Genomic DNA, 19,332 nt, shown 5'->3' on the forward strand with positions numbered 1-19,332 from the left:
TCCCACACCTTAGCGTGTGTGGTGTACTTAAGACTAAAACAGCCCGCACTTAACGACTGCACCAGTGCGCTCACCCAAAACGGGTGTCACACACACTTCATGTTGCCGTGATTGATCTGTCAGAGGCAGCATGGTGCCACATGGTATCCAGAAAAAAACATTTAGCAGTAGGAGAAGAATTAGGAAAAGATAGGTTAGCTGAGTTTTTCTGGTATCTACATTGCATTTTCAAATTCTTGCCATTTGTATTGAATTAATGACTGAAAGACACATCGCACAAAATGTCAACACAAACAGTTGGTCCTCTATTTGTGTCCTGCAACAGAGCAGGCTTCAGGTCGCTTCCTGATTGGCTATTGTTCCGTTTCACGTCCCACTTGTGGAGGCCGTGGTTCGAACAAACTCGGCGTTGACCGCACACACAAAACAAATTTGTGATCGTAAATATTGAAGAGGTTTAACATTTGCAATTGGAGGCCCTGACTGTTTTACCGAACAGATAGGGGAGGGGGGGAAAAAAACTAAACACTCATAACACACCACAAGATAATCGCTCAGGTTAATCTTTCAGTGACATCTGACAATCAGGCCTTTGTTGACTTTGATTGGAAGTGAGCAAAAAATAAATAAAAAATAATCTAAAACTCAGAACTCAGCCCTGGAAGGACAAATCCTGCATTTAGACTGCAGTATTTTGTCATTCACCGCCACACACTAACACAGTTGTCCCGCCACGTGTTTAGTGCATCGACATGCACTGACAGTTCTCTGTCTGTGTGTGTCTGTGCGTGTGTGAGCGTGTGTGTGTTCCGTTCCCACAGACAGGAAGAGGCCCAGTGACGCTGCACGCACTCCCATTTGCTGGCTCAGCGTGGCACCACGCAGCCTCTCATGTTGCCAATTAAATATTAATGGCTGTGAGAGGTAAATTTAGAAAGCAGCGAGGTATGGCAATGAATATGGTCGTTAGGAAAAAAAATAAAATAAATAAATAAATGAAAAAGTTTTGCGGATAAGGACACTGGCTATTTCCAGGGAAATCAATGCGAGTACTTTACATGCAGGTCACGTTCAGGGTCAAGGCTGCTTTGCCAGTGTTCCAGTCTATTCTCTTCATTTTGTAGCATTTCTCTTGGCTGCACTGCCTCCAGTACATGCATGTGGATGTTCGATTTTTTTTGTTTTTGTTGTCCTATCAGACTTCAGCCTCTATGTGTTGTCATGCCAATCTAATCTGCCCCTGCAGCCCCTTCAGAATCAGTAGTGCTGACCGATATAACTTCAACTATATTAGCAATGGGGCTGTTACTTTAACCAATCAGATTTCAGATTCACTTCACAGGCCACAATAACGTTCGCATCGTTTGGTTGGTCAGCGCAAAACTGTTTGACGAGCAAAACTGGTAAAACCCGTCTGTAACTTAAATGCAACTTGAACAACGTAAGTTGGGACTGTTTCTTGAACCAGTCAAATTTCAAATTTACCCTCAGAGGTTGGTCAGAGCGAGTCAAGTTAGCAGACTTAGTGGATGAGCAAAAGACATTAATATATTTAATCAATCCCTTGGTGAGTTTTATGTAGTTTATTTACGTTTTTGTCAGGCGGCACGGTGGGCGACTGGTTAGAGCGTCAACCTCACAGTTCTGAGGACCCGGGTTCAATCCCCGGCCCCGCCTGTGTGGAGTTTGCATGTTCTCCCCGTGCCTGCGTGGGTTTTCTCCGGGCACTCCGGTTTCCTCCCACATCCCAAAAGCAAGCATTAAGGCATGACTGTGAGTGCGAATGGTTGTTTGTTTCTATGTGCCCTGCGATTGGCTGGCAACCAGTTCAGGGTGTACCCCGCCTCCTGCTGGGATAGGCTCCAGCACGCCCGCGACCCTAGTGAGGAGAAGTGGCTCAGAAAATGGATGGAAGTTTTTGTCATGTTGTTACAGATTTTTTACACAGTCCTCCAACTAATAAACCGGTCTCTCCGCTTCTCCGACAACCGTTGTCGTTCTGCATAAAAGTGGCCAGCAGGTGTGTTTGTTGTGCTGTAAACAAACATCACGTGAGTGTCTCAAGGACACATAGGCTATATCTACTTGGACCACTCGATGAAAAGCGCCTGCAAATGCTATGAAAAATGCTCCCGGGTTGTAGCTGCGGCCTACGAGAGAGACCCCCCAAAAAGCTGGCACCGAGTCGAGAGAGACCCCCAAAAAGCTGGCACCGAGTCCAGTCCTGACCATTATGAAAATTAAAGCTTTCCAATGAAGCCAGCAAAGCACTAAGAGGATATAAAGCGCACCGTGGTGCTGCGTCTTGCGTGATGAGGAGTGGCTCGGGAAGCACAATGACCAGGTAGAAAGCACACACACACACATGCACGCACGCACACATGCATTTCATGTACTTCAGGTTGTCATTGATCTTTTTGGCGCTGTTGTAGAAGCTTTGCACTCACATGTGGCTGCAGCCATGTTGGTGCCTCACAGACCCCCCTGATGATGACTTGCTTTTTTTGTTTTGCACCTCTCAATTGAGGGTTCAGCACCTGTGATCTTCAACCGTGCGGACTCATTACGGCATCGCGTGGACTGCCGAGGCCACCTTATTAAGAGCATCCACCTTTCATTGAGACTATTCAACTAGAAATTGGGATGTTTGCAGTCACGGTGCAGCTTTAAGAGAAAGCAGTTAGGTGTGGTGGGGCCTGCGGGAGTGAGATATGAGCTTTTTTTTTTGTGGGGGGGGGGGGGGGGGGGGGGGCGGGGTACATATAGCGACACCAAAAGACGTTTGTTGCCACACAGCAGACACTCTTGCAATTCCACACACGCACCAGCCATCCACAAGACCCCCTGTTAGTCCCTTTAAAGGCATATACGTGCAAAAAGCAATCAAAAGCAGACTGCACATCACGGGAATTTGGGGGGGTCGTAATGCACAGATGCATACGTGAGGAACTTGCTTACCATCTCGCTCACAGAGCTGTATGGCGTCCAGACTCAGGTCCTTGATCATCCCCTCGCAGGGGCTGAGCGGGCTGCTGATGTCGCGCGCCTGCAAGCCTGGTACCTCCATCTCGGGGCGTGATGCGGATGCCGCAAACGGTGACGCTCGAAGCTGCGCTGCGCTGTGCTCCTCGATGGCCGGCGGAGTGTTTCCCTCGCTGGTCCACGGGGGGACGTGGGGGAGGAAGAGGAGGAGGAGGGGGACAGTGGAGGAGAAAGGAATCGACTCTCACTCTCTCTCTCGCCGGCTGGCTGGCTTTCTCTCTCTCGATTTGAAAAGAAAAAAACAAAACTCCCCTTTACACCCAATTGAATGAACGCAAGTATATTTTCAAATTGCTGAATCGTTTGCTCTTATTTGCTGTATCTTCTCGCTGTGCATCCACGCAGAGCCACAAGTGTGCGCGCATGCGCGTGGTGCATGAGCGTGAATAGTTCGGCGGATGAGAGAGAGAGAGAGAGAGGGAGAGAGAACGAGAGAGAGAACGAGAGAGAGAAAGAGAGAGAGAGAGCGTTCCGTGAATTGAATGGTCGTTTACGTAAGAAGATTATCCCGCAGGTTCTCCTCCTCGGATGCCTGCTGCAAAAACACATCCGAGACGTGCTTATAGCGACATTCAGGACATTTTGTCTGGCGTTCTGTCAGTCTGGCTGCTTTGGACCTCAGCTGCAAGAGGACCAATGAGATGAAGGAGTCACCCCCCCCCCCCCCCCCCCCCCCGAGTGCCTCGATTGATGCCTAATTAACGTCTTTTCTGGACAAATGAGCAAATCACCCAGGAGACAAAATGCCGGAAAACCGAATTTCCTATCATGAATGGTCAACGGCCTATTTGAACCACAGTTTCAAACCAAGTCTTGATAGCATGTCTGCTTTTGTCAAAATACACCAAGGGTCAAGAATTGTAGCGCACTTTTCACTACCGATTTATTTTAGCTTCGCTGAAGTGGGCCTTATTTTGAGGGGAAGGTCCAGTCCCCCCTCTACTGCGTGGCCAATGCCGAGTACAGCTTTTGTTACGATATGACAAACAGGGGCAGAGTTAGTGACAGTCGGGGGAAACAAAAACAAGCAAGTGGCCATTTCATACCCTAAACTGCGTGTATGTGGCACATGGTCAGCCCAGTATTTAAGCCTCCTATTATGCAGCCTTTGACACGCGTGAAATTGACAGTTCACCCCACCGCCCTCTGCTGTGGAACCAACGCAGAGTACTGGTTTCATTACCATGACGACCAGCGGTGGAGCAAGGGGCGTTTGAGGCGAGGTGAATGATTTAAATAGCGACGGTTAAACTATTGATGATGATTATTTTTTTCATCAGCGGAGACAGCGCTTCATTACCGAGCATAAGAATATCGCAGCACGCGACGCTTATCAAAACGAAACGATGATACCGGTGCATTGTAGTTGTAGTTTGTATCCCACTGTTCATTTTATACATAACAAACCCCGCCGTGTACAATTGCACTGCGTCAAACGAAGACGGGTGTCTAATGTTATATAACCTCAATAATGTGTATGTTATTAGGACCTGTATATCTTTGCGAAGGCAGAACACATCCATCTGTGGATCTGATTCGATTGTGCAGTTGTAGCTAATGAAGTGTTGGGTTTGGTGATAAAAGGTGCACAGCTGGCTGTGTGTGTGTGTGTGTGTGTGTGTAATGCCGATTACACGCAGGAAGGAGGTCTCGCAGAGGTCAAGAGTATGATAAATGGAAGGCAAAGCGACGATTTGCAGGCTCGGGGCCGCCTCTAAACAGCATTTGGCCGTGTGAGAGTCAGGAGCGATTTCCGTGTGCGTGGCTCCCAAAAGCATTCAGTGTCACTTTGTATTTGTTTTTGTCTTCCTCTCTGTTACACGAAGCACCCCGAGGAGAGACGACGGGGTTGGACGACAGAGTCTGTAAATGGGCCCCACGAGACCCCTGAGTCACCGAGTTTAATATGACCGGGGGTGCGGGGGCTAACCTTATGTATTTGCAAATACCGTAGCTGTAGAATAGTTATTGTCATACATTGATTACTTTCTTTTTCTTGTAAGACAAAAAAATGGACAGGAAATCAATTCCTAAAGCCGAATTGATATCAGGACCAAAATGTAATGGCTTCTTCCTCGTCAGTTTCATGACAATCGGTTATGTCATTTTGGCAGAGTCTCGCTAACTACAGGGACAGTCTAAAACGCTTAACGTAAGCGAAAAAAGTGTCCAACAATTGCGATCGATCGTCACCCAAATTTATGTGGACCTCTGCACTCGTGCCCACTTGAACTTCTGAAAATATCAAAACGATAAAGCCAATATTACAGATTTTGTGCACATTTTGTCCTTTTTCCTCATTAAGCGACATTAAGCTTTTTTTCCGGATAGTGAGCACCAATGGAGAGAAAAAGGCGTAACATGTACAAAATCGATAACATTGGGGTTATCATTTTTGATATTTTCAGACGTTGAAGTGGGCATGAGTAGAGATGCCCCACAGTTCCTTTCGGTGTCGATTGATCTTAGTTTGTGGACGTCAAGCGTTTGAGACTCTCCCTAACGACAAAGCACATTTCTCACCGCCATGCTTGAGAAATGTTTTTGCAATATGAAAAAGGAAAGAGACATTTCATCAAATTTCACAAGACAAAAATTCAATCATGAGCGAAGCAAAAGAGGAGTATTTGAAAAAAATGGGTGTCCGGCTGAATTTGGGCGACTGGTCAACTGGCAGTGACTTCATTTCCTGGCGGCAATGAAAACTCTAAAAATGGACGGGTGGGTGGATTTGATGTCTATCTAAATTTCGGGCTCATCCGTGCTCCATTGGCAGTTCACCGTACTTATTTTGGACTCGATTTGTCGGCCTGAGTCTACAGATCCACAACCTGAGTTGTGCTGGGTTTGTATTCATTGTAAAAATCAATGAGGTATTCTGGGTCTAAACAAATGATTTGGGAGGTACAGTATTTGTTTTTGGTGATATTGCCATGCGCCACATACACACAGTGTCGTCCATGTATGAGGTGCCGACTCCATGAGTGAAAATGCATTTATTGCTCCCCCCCCCCCCCAACCGTCTGGGGCAGGTTCTCCATCATTGGCCGGACAGTATATGGGGCGCTTTCCAGTCACTCACTGGCATGAGACAGGACCGGCCTGTAAATCTAAGGCTAATTTCACGCCTTAGATTGTGAAAAACAAAAAATACGTCTCCTTTGAAGACCATTGCGGTAGCCTAATTGAGAAATGTTTTTTTTCTTGGTGTTTTTGGAGGCACCACGCTTCTCCATATCATGACATTTTCGATCACTAGGGTTCAAATAAACTTAGCACACGCAACACACTTCCGTGATTGGCTCACAAAGAGTTGCTTCAAATCACTTAAGGAAGGATTGTATTCCAGATTTACTGCCAATGAGTTCCTGGTCAAAGTCAGCGGTGGGCAGGATCCGATTTTTTTGTTTGTTTCAGTACTTCAGCAGATTTTCCAGTTATCTGTACTTTTCTTCAATATTTTGCTTTTACTGCCCTACCTTGAAAATAAGATGATTTTTGTTGTTGTATGTTGTCTAATACAAGAATGATTCATTGTGAATATGTTGTGTCTTGTGCCAGGCTAAATAACATCAATTATTTTAGTTACCGTGAGCTAATTAAGCATGTTTTGTTTTGGTTTTGTTGTTACTCTAGTCCTGATTATCCTGAAATTATAGCTTGAAGCAAGTTGATTTTTTTTTTTTCTTAGTACGAGCACTATATCAGTGGATAAATGTGCGCATAGTTGTTGTTTTTTTTGTACTGCCAAGTTACTAAAATGGGTATATATAGCTATAATAAATTTGTACTTTTGTAATGTACTTTTTTTTTTTTTTTTTAACTTATGTACATGAGATTAATTACGATTTATACAGAAAAAAAAGGAAAAAAAACTGTGCACAGTCCAAGTATCTGTACTTAAGTACAAAATGTGTGGACTTTTGCCACCTCCGTCCAAACAATGCGGCAGTGAGCGTTGTTCTAAAAGTGTCACTTTGAGCTCTTGGTTACAAAAGCGTGCCGTTTGACCTACATGTGGACTCCGCTTTGATTGCGAGAGAAAACAAGCTGCATTTCCATTCACATTGCGGGATTATCACGGACGGCTTATGCGGGCCAGCGGGATCTAACTCCAAACTAAGCTCATAATCACGCTGCATTCAGTAGGAAGCGTTTGCGACGAGAGGAGCGAGGCCTCAGGTCACCTTTTCAAAAATCCCGGCAGGGCAACCGGAGAAAATCTTGGCTTCCGAATTCCTTTCCTGAAGCTTGTGCGTGCTCATGCTGAAGATGCAACACAATGTACGTACAGAGAAGCTTGTTCCACACTTGATGCTCTTAAGCACACTTAATAGGACCCAGCTTGTGACCATGACTTACCAGCTACTCCCTGCTGTGTTTAAATGCCTTCATTGCTAAAACAGCTCAGTCCCCTGACAGCCACAGATTGATTAGCACAGAAGCATTCATTTAAAGGACTTTTTCACTTCATAAACAACACGCGTTACATCATCAAAAGACTTCAAAAAGCTCCGACACTGCACACAAAAAAAAGGTCATTGTTATGCACGCCGTGCATCGTCTAGTTCTCTCTTTTCCTCCAGTTATAGAAGAGGAGGAGGAGGAAGAAGAAGAGGAGGCGAGTGGCTGGCTGATTCCGGAGGTTTCCTACCTCCATCCGTCAGCCGGGCTCATTCCCTCCAGCTAGAGTCATTATGTGTTAAGATCAGTGCTGGGCAGCGAGGGGAGGGCACTGACACAGCATCCTATGCAAACTAAGATCAACCCCTACCCCCAATCACACACACACAATTCTCCTCCATCAACTCGCTTTGTTCTTCGTCATCATCGCTTTCCTAAATCCCTGCCATGCTGATACTCATCTACTTTGTGTGTGTTCACGTGTCCGTGCGCGTGCGTGTGATTGGCTCACCTCTCCTGTGAGCTCAGAGGCCACACGGCAACAGACGGAGGACGTGCAGGGGAGGTGCAGCATCATCCTGCAGCATATAAATGGATGAGCTTGTATATGGAGCAATATTGTAAATTAGTGGCGAAAAACACTTCATTAGGTACACTCGCACAATCTAACGAGACCCTGACACATATTCAAGTCTACTTTAATTGTATTGTTTCACCAACACCTCTTTGACAGTGTCATCAAAACTGAGGAAGAGGTGCGGCGTCATGTTGTGGCTCCAAAAGCTGAGAATTGCAAACAAAAAAAGTAACATTATTTTGCAAAAGGAATGCAGTACTGTACACCTGCAATACTATTTAAAGGAGACGTACGTATGACGGCCTCGTTATAGACAATGACATGACAAGGTAAGATCCAGAGCCGCGTTCATGCGACGGCTTGAGTCACACAAATTCGTGCTTGGTGATGAGGCCATGCGCCACATACACACAGTGTAGATTGGCGGCGATTCTCAAACTGTCGCACATGGGCTCCCTCTAGTGGTATGCTAAAGAATCACTGCTGAAGTACCACTTCCGTTGTATTTAACTTTGCATTTAGTCTTTAAGAACTCATTTATTTCGGTACATTTTTTTTATTTATTTGTATTTACAATACATTTTATTTGAATCATAAGTAAAGTTGTTGTTTTCCTATGTTGAAGCCCACTGTTAATATTCAAACTGCACATAATGTAACAGTAACAAAATGTTTTTAAAATTCCAATAACATGAAATATACTTTTTTAGTTTTGATGAACACTGATGGCTGCGCTACTGCATTTTAATATTGATCATTAAGGTATTAATTGCTTGCGGTAATTCCAGGTCAGCAACGAGCCTTGCAGTCGCTTGCGGTCTGGCGTCTGATGTTGGTGTCCGTTTCCTGGGTCGGATTCTCACCTCCGCGGACAAACTGTCCTCAGACAGTAGGGCAGGAGGACAGCGGATTAACAACTCCGTCTACTCGCCAGCATAGCAGGTTTAACAGGTTTACCGGCCTGTTGTAAAAGAAGCAAATGGAGTATATACAAGAATGAACGAAGATGTGCATTTTCCAAATATATTGTAAAACCACATACAAAAAAAATAATTAAAATCACACCGTATCTCGTCCACACTTTTCCTGCAGTGGAAATCTGCGGACAACATTGTGGACCGTCAAGTGGGAAGCTTGCCTACATGTTGATGGGTGGTTAGTCATTAAAGTTATTTTCGCTCCGCAATTTACAGCAGCTGTCTGCCCTCACATCACTGACGCAACCACACTGTCCACTGACAACGATTGTCTCATATGTGCTCTTGACTTGATTGACAGCTTTTCTCCACCAATGTGACGTTTGATTCAGTGAGGATGTATTTTATTTTATTTTATTTTTTTATTTTTGGGGAGATGTGACATGTTAAGAAGCTTCGAGACATCAAGTGAGATGATTTGAGAGCGAAACCCAGTAAGGAGATCATCATTTATGTCACAAAAAGTCATCGATATTTCAAAGTGAAATTACTGGATGATTCCTAAAATGAACTAGAACCGTTACAGGTGAATTAATTTGACCTTCTATAAAACCTTTGAATGCACATGTCCAACTGTTCAATCATCCTCAGTGGAGAGCATGGTTGTTGCATTTCTTTTTTGCCCCCAAAAGGAAGCTTTAAAATCGCTCTAATCCCCCGCGGTGCATCCATGTGTGCAACTGGCACTGTAAATGTTTTCCCACTGCAGCCTCCTGCATATTAACTCAGAGAAAGCAGTATTTACACAGTCATCAGTGCGGCGCTGTTACACAACAAACAAAGGCGGGAAAGCTTGTATGGCGGAAGGAAAAAAAAAATGGTGACGGAGGGAAAAAGTGTAAGTGATTCACACGCTGTTGACGAACAGACGCTTCGGTGGTGCCACCTGTTCCTACGCCCTCCTCACTACCGCCACTGTCCATCTGACACTTGGATGACATCACACGTAAATGATTAAAAACATTCTGAACATTCAGATAAACACAATAACTTTAAATGATTGAACTAAATAAAAGCAGATAAATGCAAATGTAATTAATTTGATTTAAAAAAAAAAAAAAAGAAAAACTACACCCCATGTATAAAAAGCGCTCATATCTAAAGCAGGTTACTTTTCTTGTGGGTTGGGCACCAGCTAGCCAGATAAACGCCGAAAGATGTGCAGGTTTAGGATTTTATAGTAAAATAACATTACAAAATGGGCATTTCTCCTCTCCCAAATTTAAACGCTCAGTGACAAATGCATCAAAACTCTACAGGACAACATGGAAACTTAAACGTGAGTCAAGATGGATCCCACAAAACTCACTAAAGTCCACATGTGGTGGCCTATAAAGGCTCAATGTCAGTATGTATCTATGACCGTGTATGGTGCTGATCCAAATGAATAATTTGGTCTCAGTCGACTCACTACTGCTATGATTGTGCACCACCGCCTTTAAAACGTCTGTTTTAAGCATCAACACTGCCCCCTTGAGGCTTGACATGAAGTCATTGCTATTTAAGCAAAACTCAATGGACAGCATGTAGAGGCAAATAACCATTCACTGGAATTCAGGCCGATGGACGATTTTGAATATTTACTGAACCTAACATGCATGTTTTGGGAATGTGGGAGGAACTTTTGGATCCATGAATCCACCAATACATTTCCTGGTTCAATGTTTTTTTTTTTTCCCCTTCCATTTTTAAACAATCAAATTCACCATGCCAATCACATTTTCACATCATGAAACCAAGACGACACCTAACAATTGATCAGCAGTGCCAAGGCTTCAAACAGAGATACAGAGAGACTAGAAGAGTAACAGAAAGGCATAGAAGTGGATGTCCTTGGAAATTTGTGGCGAATTTTGCCCTTCAGCTCATTGTTAGAGAACAACAATTTATGCAGGAAAATACTGAAACACTGAACATTAAAAAGGTCAAATTGAACATTAAAAAGGTCAAATTAAGTTTACCTGTAAAGGTCAAAGTGCACTTTAGGTTCATCACGCAATTTAGCCCCAAAACCCGAATATCCCAAACGTTTTCTGAGTAGTGTACATGTAATGATCAGCTATTAAATATGCGAGTAATATATGACAGGGTTCATGGAAAAACAGAATTTTGGTTCGCGATACTACAATTCAAGTCGTGTGCATACGTTACGATCACACCAATTGGATTAAATCGATATCTTCCATATGGATTGAAAATTTTGAATTTATGATAAGCATAAGAGACAGAGTTGATCAGATTCAGCACTCACAATTGCAAGAAAATGTGCATCTACTACCATATCACAGCAAAAAAATATTCTTTTTACTGGCTTCATTCTGCCTAAAAATACACCAGACACAGTGCAGAACCGTTTTGCATATCAGCTGCATGAGAATGTTCTGGAAGCAGAAAGGTAGCAAGAGAATTAAAAGCTTTTCGATAGCGAGAGCGATGATTCTCCACTCTGAGCTTCCCTGGAGTCTCACTGCAACATTTTGAAGATAACCGCACACCAGATGGAAGAGTTCCCAGACAAACCACAAGAAAAGAATTTGGCATACATTTATTACCTTCAGAATATCAATGTTTGAACATGTTTTTTTGTGTGTGCCTGATTCATGGTTTATTAAAAACTAAAAAAAAAAAAAAAATACTTCGATATGATAAGACAACTGGAATATCAGACTGTGAACAAGAGCTTTTTGGCCACGATGCACAAATCCTTGGGTGCAGAATTGTATCTTTTCCTAACAAAAAACAACAACAATTGTTCAGGATTGAAAAGTTGCACAAATGTTCCAGAAATCTCTTAGTGGTTTTACATGAGTTATAAATGTACCAGAAAACTGCAGTACAAAGACGTCTTCAAATAGAACCTTTTTGGCAATAAACAATACAACCACACATTGACGGCTGTATGACTTAATGAGAGGAGCCGCTCGTAAACTTTTTTGACAGAATGAGTCCCTTAATGAGCCATGGAAAAAAAAAAAAAAAAAAAAAAAAAAAAACATCACACCTCGGACGAAGCGCTTTTTTATAAACAACATTCACCGGTTAAGACGAGAAGCTGACCTTGGAAGGACAACAAAACGAGTCACAACATTTTCCATGTAGTGCTTCAGGATAAAGTAACAGTTTACATTTTGTATTTTTTTTTTTAAAAGACTTCTATATAAAAAACTAAAATATCCCGTTTGCATCGGCAACCTTGTCAGAAAATAATTCACTGCACTGTAGAGTTATTAATAACCGTAAATAGACGTCAAACAGGTGAAAGTGGTTGAAAAATTAGAATTAAACGGAAAGGCACTCATTTATTTCCTGCTGGTATTTTCCGTCATAGTTTAGATGCTTTTGATGCATCTGCGCTCGACAGGCGGTCAATCTTTTAAGGCACCTTTTACACACACAAAAAAGAAAATCTTGATTCTTCATTTGTAATACTGAAAAATATTAACACGACGACTCTTAATTGCACTTGAGCTTCAAATCTAGCGTCTAAATCTTCAATAACATGTCTGACAAACTTGAAAATTATGATTTACTGTAAATATGATATATAGTCCTCTCGTTTAATTAAATGGTGCTTCACGGGTATTAAGATGACCCAAAAATATGATAGTGGATCATTGTAGCTTTTCATTGCATTCCTTCAAATACCGTTTTTATGTTCACTGTGAGATGCAGTCATTTTCAGAGCAAAACATCCCTTCTTCACGCAAAAAAAAAAAAAAAAAGTTAACTGGCACTTGAGGCTACAAAAAGTTCTCTAACGAGGTCCTTGCTCCACAGAGAAGGCAGAGGAGTGCATTGTGGGGTTTCGAGGCCACCGAGAGGCCTACGCTGACAAATAACAGACGGGACAGGAAGAAAGAAGAAGGAGGGAAAAGAAACAAAAAAGCATGTGCTATAAACAAACAGACGAAAACCTGCTGCGGCCATTTAAGCACTCCACAGACTGAGAAACGAACATAAAATGACAATAATAATACCAAATAATCATATTAAGTCATTCATGACGTATAAAAAATACACATGTAAACTGATTACCATTATACATCCTGCCCCTTTCCCCTAACATGGTAGTTAAAAAAAAAAAAAAAAAAAAAAAATCACAAAAAGAGTACAAATTTTTGTCTAAGAAATACACGGACGCAAACGATGGCGAGATGGCGCAACAGCTGCTGAACATAAACATTGACTTCGGAGGTATGTTCCTAATCAAAACACTCTACACTTCCCTTTTTGGTACACGACACGACTTTGGTGCGCTGACCTACTTTGCACTTTGCTTGGGCATGCCCTCCCACCCCCAAACGGGCAAGCTAAGTGCTTACATTTGGCTTGGTACACAAAAAAAAAAAAAAAAAAAAGATCTGTGCTTTTTAAGTCCAATGCATAATTATTATCAATATTCCAATCTAAGCAATGAAGGCGTTCACAGGCAAAAGTCTAGTAACATTAAAGTGCATGTCACCGACACAGCTGCAGCGGCGTCAGTGGGTAAAATGATTGTACTAATCATTCTGCCTGTTCCCTTGAAATACTGGAGTACCTTTAGTCAGAAGCGCCACAATAACTTCCACACAGAAATGCTTCGGATAGACTTAATGGCTCGGACAGGAGTGAACACTGAACCTCAGGAATCCCTCCCCCCCCCAATGTTGGTTGGTACTTGGAAGGCAAACTATGGCTTTTAACTGTATGTTTCTACAAGATGGCGCTGTGAACAGTCTGAGCTTGATAGAGGTGCAACAACCGAATGAAAAAGGTGGTGCTGGGCCTTGAAAAAAAAGGACGCCGCTGGGACGGACGGGACAGGACCGGACAGGAGGGGACGGGACGGCCTACCACCGCCCGCTGACGCTGGCCATGTCGGCGTGGAACTGACGGGACAGGCGACCGCTCGCGCCCCCTTCCAAGAAGGACGACCGGATGGGGGGCTCGAATAGCTTCCGCCGGTTCTTGTTAAGTTCTGAAATGAGAGCCCACATTGGAAGCAAGATTAGCAAAGGAAATCAGTCACAGTACCTAAAACCCTACTCGCAAATTCACCAGCTTTTTTTCCCCCTGTGGAATCTTATCCTTAGCTATTGGCCCGGAAGTCTCTTTTTACAACCCTACAGGATGACACAAGGTGGCGCCAAAGCCCTTGGCTAATAGGAAAGTAGTACCGTGGTACCATTTTATAGATTTAGTTTTTCAAGTTCTGATCTTGGTTGATTTTTTTGCAAGCAAAAATTTGACTTAGGAGTGAGATTCAGACACTCCACATTAGATGGCGGCAATACCTTTCAGAGCATCCGGCCACTATTAGTTCACATTGCGTTACTCGCAGTAAAAGTACAGGTATCTGCTGTGCTTACTGACCACATTTTTTTTTACTGTTTCCAAAAACAGCTTGTGGTAGATCTTTACATTGGAAATCAAATCGTCAACGTTCCAAGAGGCAAATTTACATTACAAATAATTCCGTTGTCTCCCGAGAAGGCTAAGGGATTTTACAATTGTGAGCGGGTGAAAGAGAAAACAGCCAGCAGATTCACAGTTGAGAAGTTCTGGGTTTGAATCTCAACTCAAATTACTCCTGCGGGCACTTTGGCTTTCTTCCACATTCCAAAAACTTGAATGTTAAGTTCATCGATGACTCTATCAGGTGTGTCAAACTCGTTACGGTTTCCCTCGGAAGACCGTTATAACTGTGAACCCAAATAAATGTATGATCGCCTCATATTATTACATATATACGAACAATTGAATTGAACTATTTTTGAAACCAGAAGCCAGTAAAACATTGTTTGTTGAACTATTGTTCAGTTTATGTTGAAAGGGGGGTTAGTATACATGCCATTTCTCAGTGTTATTAACAAAGAAGACAATTTGCCATTTTGGTATATTAGCAAGAAACATGAAGTTGACGTACATGATTTGCTTTCGTGGACCACATAAAATGAGGTGGCAGGATGGATTTGGCCCCCGGGTCTTGAGTTTGACACCCGTGCACTTCATTGTCCACAGGTGCAAATGTTTGTGTTAACGGTGGTTTTGATTCAATTGACTGGTGACCCCTGCCTCTCACTCAAAGTCAGCTGGGAAAGGCTCCAGCTCACCCGTGACAAGCGTTATAGAAAAAAGATGGATAGAAGTGCTTATATTTTTCAGCCCATTTTCCCGTACACGCTCTCCTGCCTTGTTCCAGTCAAAATCACTGCAGCTACACTACTGTCGAGTCCAAAAACATGACATCACTGACCAAGAATGACACCCAAACATGAGCGTTGGAGCCGCTGTGTCAACAGAACAAAAGCAACATCACAGAGCGGAAAAATGTAAAAACACAGACACGCTCATCCGCAAAGAATGTAAATGAATCCATTTTACTGTAATCTTGCTGCTGCAAACAAATATTACTTACTTTATTTTCCACTGACTGAGCGCGATCCGCCATTACTAATGCGAACACGCAATAGGGAGACTATAGTGGTAATGGATTAGATAGTGGATGAGTAAATTGAGTTAGGATCTTGGTCACAGATCGAATTAACTTGTAATACAAGGTACCACTGTAATTGACTGATCTGCACAAACGATTATTAACAGCACTTCAACACGATAGAATTTGCCGCTATTGAAATACCTGAGATGGCCAGTAGCATTTTCCTGCGGGCGCCAAAGGTAGTGATGCCCAGTTCCTTTAGGTCCTGGTCGGTCAGAGTCAGGAATGTCTGGAGGTCGATCTGGAATCCGCAACAAGTTGCTTTAATGACTAGTTTCACAAGACACAAATGTCAACCGATTAACAGTTCAATTAAGAAGTTACACTAGATTCCTGAGGTTCCCTTGAAGGTAAATTTTTCATCATTGCCCAACTTTATGGGGAATTTGTCGAAAACCCTTTTCTTTTCCCAAGGTCCATAAAGGCATGGTTGGATTAGTTTAATGTGGAAGAACTTGACTTAAGCCCTGATATCAAGCTCATCAAAACTCGTGAGGCTGAACTAGCCCCTCCTTTATCAGTGAATGGGGAAAGACACCTGTTTAGACGGTCTTCCCAAAGAGTGTAAGCTCTTATAGCTGCAAAGAAAACACACATTCTTCCACTTCCTTATACATTTGTCCACATTACGGGCATTGCGTCTTGCTCCCCGCTCACCTCCTGTTGTTGGAAGACGTCGGTGTACTTCCCCAGACCCAGCTTGCTGAAGAGCTCGGGCAGGTCCGAACCTTTGAGCGAGGAGTTGAGGCTGCAGCCGTTGCTGCCCGTCACCGATGAAATGCAGTCCATGTAGTTGCTGCTGCTCAGGTAATGTTCAGCGGCTGTCCGTCAAAGAAAATACAAAGGAAAAAATAAAACAAGATGTAAAAAGTTGGCACCTAGCAAAGAGGTAGTTGTAGTAGAAGTTTGAGTAGTGTATTTTATCATACATTTGTCTTCTCGCTTAGATGTTTAAATTATAGAACATAAATAAATGGATGGCATTTTGTAATGTGCATATAGTTTATTAAAATGGCAGACTTGCAAGAGCGGAGAAACATTTTGCTGGAAGGTTTGTCGATATTTGACATAAAAAAAAAAAATGCAGCCCACACCCCAAAAAGTCATGGAGGCCAATTGCCATGGCAACCGTGCAGAGAATTGGGCTCACTGACCAAGAGTAATGATGCGGAATCGAGAGCAGCTGTCACCCGAGGGCAACTTTAGTTCAATAGAGAGAAGCCGTTTTTATTTAGTATAAGAGCACATAACTAACACACGTAACTTTACGGCTAAACCTGAACCTTTAATAGCTTTATCATGATCACAGATAATAATAATAATAATAATAATAAATACAATAAATACATGTGAATAGTAACCAAGCTTCCAGTTAAATTTAATAGAACTGCGCTCCATGCAATGCAACGTCACGCTGCTGACCAGATTTGTTCTGCTTCCTCTTGGGGCTGCTCACAGCGGCGGGGAACTCAGTGTGGGCCTGCAGCCCGTTCGACGTGCCGTTCCTCTCCCGCCAGTTGTCCGAGTCACTGCCGTTGGCCACGCCTTCCCGGCTGCTGGCGCGGGACAGGGACAGCGGGGAACCCTGAGGGAGGAAGTTCACCCAAATATTACAGGTGGCAAACGCATCTGAAAAGTCAATATTGGGTACAGAGACATTGATCCGTAAGGTCCAAAAGGGGAGGGTGGAGCCAAACCTCGTAGGTGGTGCTCATGCTGGGCTTGTAGGGCACGTGATTGGCTCTCCTCAGCTCCTTGATGGTTTCGGCTGGCATGGACTTGGAGAAACCAAGACCGCTCCAGGTGTTAGTCGGAGTCCGCACCTCCGTCACCACGGGCTTCTTCAACATAGCTGCGTGAACACGTGTACATATTTGATTGCACCAGTTCATTTCCTCCCTATTTCCCCCACATTTTAAAAAATTAAAGCTATATTATTTTGCAATTTGAGAATAACAACAAAGCGGTATCTTGACTTATGACTGCCTCAACTTCTGAGTTTTTGTGTGTGTGTGTGTTTTTTTGTTTTTTTTTGCGAGCCAACGAGTTATTTACACGCTTGGTCATGCAAATAAGTAAAAGGTACCAATATATAAGGAGTAATAAGTTAAGTATTTGAGATTTTGACGACTATATTTTTAATATTTGCACATGCTAAACTACATCTGACTTTTAACAACACTGTTCTGGGGTGAGATGAGGGGCATGCAAAGTTTTTGTGCTCAAGTGCCAACTTTGAATTTTAAAACAAACAGATGGGCCAGGTCATTCGTAGATTAGGTAAAAAAAAAAAGTTTAAATATATATGTAGAAATATGAAAAAAAGTGCTTTATGAGAATACAAGAATAAATCATTCAAATTTGTAATGCTATTATTTACATTTTATTTAATTACAATTAATTAACCAATCATTTAATAAAATAATAATAAAATAGAGTCAAAAACAATTACTATTATTGCACATACATAAATAAATGCAGCACAGCTAATACAAGCCAATCCGTGCTTATTGGTTAATATAAAGACCCTTTGACTGACATTTGAAAAGGAAGGTATACACGAACACACACACACACACACACGTTAACTCACCTTTGGTTGCCAGCAGCTTTTTCTGTTCATAGTCAAATGCCTGTAAACAAACAGTATTCCTTAGTATCGAAAGACCTGTTTGTATTTTTGTACGTACAGTATGCGTTTGCACGAACCTGCATGTTGGCGAAGGAGGTCTGCGGGGCTAATCTGATGCGCTCCCTTTCGTTTTGCTGCGCCGCCCTCTCGGCCGCCCGCTCGCTGCCCGGCGCCCTCTTGTCGGCCACAGGGCTGTCTGACGAACTGGACTCGGCGTCCGACAGGAGGCAATCGGAACTGCACAGGAAATGCGAATTTTGTGAACAAAGAGAAATGGCACTCCATTTTATACATCAATTTTCTAAAGGCTCATGTGCAAATACATATAATATATCTGCCAATATTTAAACCCAATTTATTTTAATTAACATTTAAATTACATGTGTATTTTTTTCATTAACTATTCAATTACATATTAATTTACTTATGTAAATTTGTATTTCACATTACTGTAATGCCCTTTACTTTGGAGTTAGGCAGTCCTTCCTCAAACGTCTCCAGTTGGTTCAAAATGCTGCCGCTGGCCTCTTAACTGCAACACGTAAGAGGGAGCACAACAACTCCACTGGCTGCCTGTGCATTTTAGAGCTCATTTTAGATTCTGCTAATTGTTTTCAAATCTCAAACTCGTCTCATTGCTCCATCCCTACACTCTTGCCTGGTGCTTTAGGTGACCAGCTGCTCATGGAGGTGCTAAAGTATCAGGGGAAGCTCAGAGGGGATAGGGCTTTTTGTTGTTGTTGTTGTTGTTGTTGCCTGTCCCAAACTATGGGATGACCTCGCAGTGTACTTTAGACAAGCTTCTTTGCTGTCCATTTTTAAAGGCCTATTTCTGTTTCTTAGCTTTCTACACAACACGAGACTGCCCTTGTTTTAGTGTCTTATTTGTTAAATTTTTTTAAAATACATTTATTGTTTTTGAACGATGCTATGTTCAATTGTCTTATATGTTTGATTTTTATTCAGGTACAGCCGTTTGTTTCAGCTGAGGTTATATTTAAAGGGCTCGACAAATAAAACTCAAATTGAGAATATTTTTTGCTGTTGAATTTAATAGGTGGTTCTTCAGTTTTTAAACTAAATTTGGAATTAATAATCTCTTAAACTAAATTTGGAATTAATAATCTCTTTTTCCTTTTATTACATGATATAGTTTATTTATTTCATATGAGCATTTAACATTAATCTAATGGAAATATTGCAGGGGACTATACAATTG

General features: G+C 42.5%; 2 protein-coding genes across 2 annotated transcripts in view; both read right to left on the reverse strand.

Moving 5' to 3' along the window:
- phyhiplb (phytanoyl-CoA 2-hydroxylase interacting protein-like b) overlaps positions 1 to 3,392 on the reverse strand; it is a 19,727-nt gene extending 16,335 nt beyond the window's left edge. Inside the window, exon 1 of the mRNA XM_061689299.1 lies at positions 2,959 to 3,392. Within this exon, the coding sequence (XP_061545283.1) occupies positions 2,959 to 3,067 (109 nt within the window). The 5' untranslated portion in view covers positions 3,068 to 3,392. The remainder of the gene's footprint in view (positions 1 to 2,958) is intronic.
- Positions 3,393 to 11,422: 8,030 nt separating this feature from the next.
- Positions 11,423 to 19,332, reverse strand: part of LOC133409397 (protein bicaudal C homolog 1-like) — a 68,457-nt gene continuing 60,547 nt past the window's right edge. Inside the window, exons 15-21 of the mRNA XM_061689296.1 lie at positions 18,191 to 18,350; positions 18,075 to 18,114; positions 17,179 to 17,333; positions 16,904 to 17,066; positions 16,139 to 16,302; positions 15,623 to 15,722; positions 11,423 to 13,960 (exon numbers count right to left, since the gene is read on the reverse strand). Coding sequence (XP_061545280.1) covers positions 13,833 to 13,960; positions 15,623 to 15,722; positions 16,139 to 16,302; positions 16,904 to 17,066; positions 17,179 to 17,333; positions 18,075 to 18,114; positions 18,191 to 18,350 — 910 coding nt within the window. The 3' untranslated portion in view covers positions 11,423 to 13,832. The remainder of the gene's footprint in view (positions 13,961 to 15,622; positions 15,723 to 16,138; positions 16,303 to 16,903; positions 17,067 to 17,178; positions 17,334 to 18,074; positions 18,115 to 18,190; positions 18,351 to 19,332) is intronic.

This window comes from Phycodurus eques, chromosome 11 (assembly GCF_024500275.1).
Source record: "Phycodurus eques isolate BA_2022a chromosome 11, UOR_Pequ_1.1, whole genome shotgun sequence".
Classification (NCBI taxonomy): Eukaryota; Metazoa; Chordata; class Actinopteri; order Syngnathiformes; family Syngnathidae; genus Phycodurus; species Phycodurus eques.